Source organism: Phaethon lepturus, unplaced genomic scaffold, assembly GCF_000687285.1.
Source record: "Phaethon lepturus isolate BGI_N335 unplaced genomic scaffold, ASM68728v1 scaffold1486, whole genome shotgun sequence".
NCBI lineage: Eukaryota > Metazoa > Chordata > Aves > Phaethontiformes > Phaethontidae > Phaethon > Phaethon lepturus.
Genome location: NW_010548153.1, coordinates 115,727 through 117,830, shown reverse-complemented (window position 1 = coordinate 117,830; position 2,104 = coordinate 115,727). Strand labels below are relative to the sequence as shown.

The 2,104-nt window shown below is 36.8% G+C and overlaps 1 protein-coding gene across 1 annotated transcript in view; it reads left to right on the top strand.

Annotated features, from left to right (window-relative positions):
- LOC104622936 (E3 ubiquitin-protein ligase MYCBP2-like) overlaps positions 1 to 2,104 on the top strand; it is a gene marked incomplete at its 5' end in the record, with an annotated part of 132,160 nt that overhangs the window by 22,778 nt on the left and 107,278 nt on the right. The window contains 2 exon segments of the mRNA XM_010289864.1: positions 1 to 99; positions 1,101 to 1,313. The exon segment at positions 1 to 99 is cut by the window's left edge and continues 12 nt beyond it. Coding sequence (XP_010288166.1) covers positions 1 to 99; positions 1,101 to 1,313 — 312 coding nt within the window.

Sequence of the window (2,104 nt, the reverse complement as noted above, 5' to 3'; positions counted from 1 at the left end):
GAATGCCATAATACATTCACAGCTTGCTTTCATTCGTTTTATCCAACGCCGGCTCTCCAGTGGGCATGTCTTTGTGACTTGCTGAATTGTTTGGATCAGGTACATTAAAATGGCACAAATAAATATTACAACTTAGCTTGCCCTTTTGCTCAAAGAGAAGCCAAGTGGTATTTAAAACGTTTATTCCATTTTTGTGTTTATCCTAGTTTGCAACTTGAATTCTGCTGTGGTTTGGGTTTTTTTAATGATTGCATTTCCCTGTTTGGGGGGGAGGGGGGGAGGTGTTTGGTTTTTTGTTGGGTTTGGTTTTTTTTTTAAACTGTCCAAGTTCAACAAGATCCTAGGAACTTCTGTCTCCCTTAGCAGTGGGAAGATTCTCTCTGGGACAGTGAAGAAAATTTGTGCTGCTGGTAACTGTCAGCACCCACTTTTTCAGTGTTGAGGCCATGCCTTATATGTGATTACTCTTGCTGCGTGTTGCTTAGGAGCATACATGTGGTATTTTTTATACTCATAACTAATACTGGAGTAATTTCTCAATTAAATGTTACAACAGTGCTCCAGCAAAGTACATGAGAAGCCGGCAATATTTTTCTATAATCAACAACTTTCTTCTAAGTATCTTGCTTATTGTGAATGAGCATCTGACACCTAAACACTGTAGTTGCTTGCGTGGATTGCAGTGAGATGTAAGAAATTTGTTTCTTTGTATGAAAATGTATTTAGCATATAAAAGTTCAAGGAAGAATCAGTTCTTTAATGTATTATTCTAATTAAATTGTTTGATAAATTGTAACTGCCTTGTCTTCAAAGGGTGACATAATTTCAAAAGTAATTTTAAATGGGTTTGTTATTTTAAAACATGTCAACCAACAAATTTTAATTACTCCAGTTTGAAAGATCTAAATGGGAAGATCATGAGAGAAGATAAGAAGTAAAATTCATGGTAAAGCTAACAGTATATAAAACTCTTTATCTAAATTGTTTTTATAGCTACTATAAAACTGCAACGTTCCTTTCAAGAGTAGTTTCTCCCTCATTTACTTTGAATGCCACAGTGCCATTCTATTAATTTCTTTTTATGTTTTTAGGACATCCAGGAAGCAAACTTCAAAACCTCCAGTAGCCGTCTTCTTGCTGCTGTTATGTCTGCTCTCTGCCATACTTCAGTAAAACTGACCTCTATCTTTCCTATTGCTTATGATGGAGAGGCGTTGCTGCGATCAATGGTCAAACAAGTCAGCACTGAGAATGACTCTGCTCTGGCCCATCGTTTTCCTCTTTTGGTTGCACACATGGAAAAACTTAGTCAGGTTAGGATATACTCTAAAAATTTTAAAACTTGCTTTACTTTGCAACAAAAAACAGTTATGTAAGTTGAAGTTTTACCTTTGCAAGGATGTAGCTGAATTTGCCCGAGTGTTTTCTTTCTAAAAGGCTTTTTTCAGAAACTTGTTCATTTATGCGATTTTCATATTTTGGTCCAAAATATTCCAATTATTTATTCTTTGGACAATGTCTGAGCAAAAATTATTCTTATTTTTGGGGGAATATTAAATTGACAAAAATATAGTTTAGAGATGTCTTTCATTGCATAGTGTTTTCTGCAGCAGTGTTTCATCTTTTTCACATTATCACAAGAATGAATATGTGGATAGATGCAGTGTTTTGAGGAAGAGTCAACACAGCTTTGGTAATAAAAAGTAATGTCTCAAACAGCATTTGAGAGCCCTTGATTAGGAAATTGTTTAGTAACTTTTTATAGAACTATATGAACTGGACTTCCCTTGTCCACCTGCTTGTTGACTCCTTTAAAAACTCCAGTTTCACAGAATCACTAGGTTGGAAAGGACCTTCAAGATCATCAAGTCCAACCATTAATCCAGTGCCACCATGTTCCCTAAACCATGTCATGAAGTGCCACATCCACGCATTTTTTGAACACTTCCAGAGATGGCGACTCCACCACCTCCCTGGGCAGCCTGTTCCAATGCCTGACCACCCTCTCAGTGAAGAAATTTTTCCTAATATCCAATCTAAACCTCCCCTGGCGCAACTTGAGGCCATTTCCTCTCATCCTATTGCTGGTTACTTGGGAGAAGAG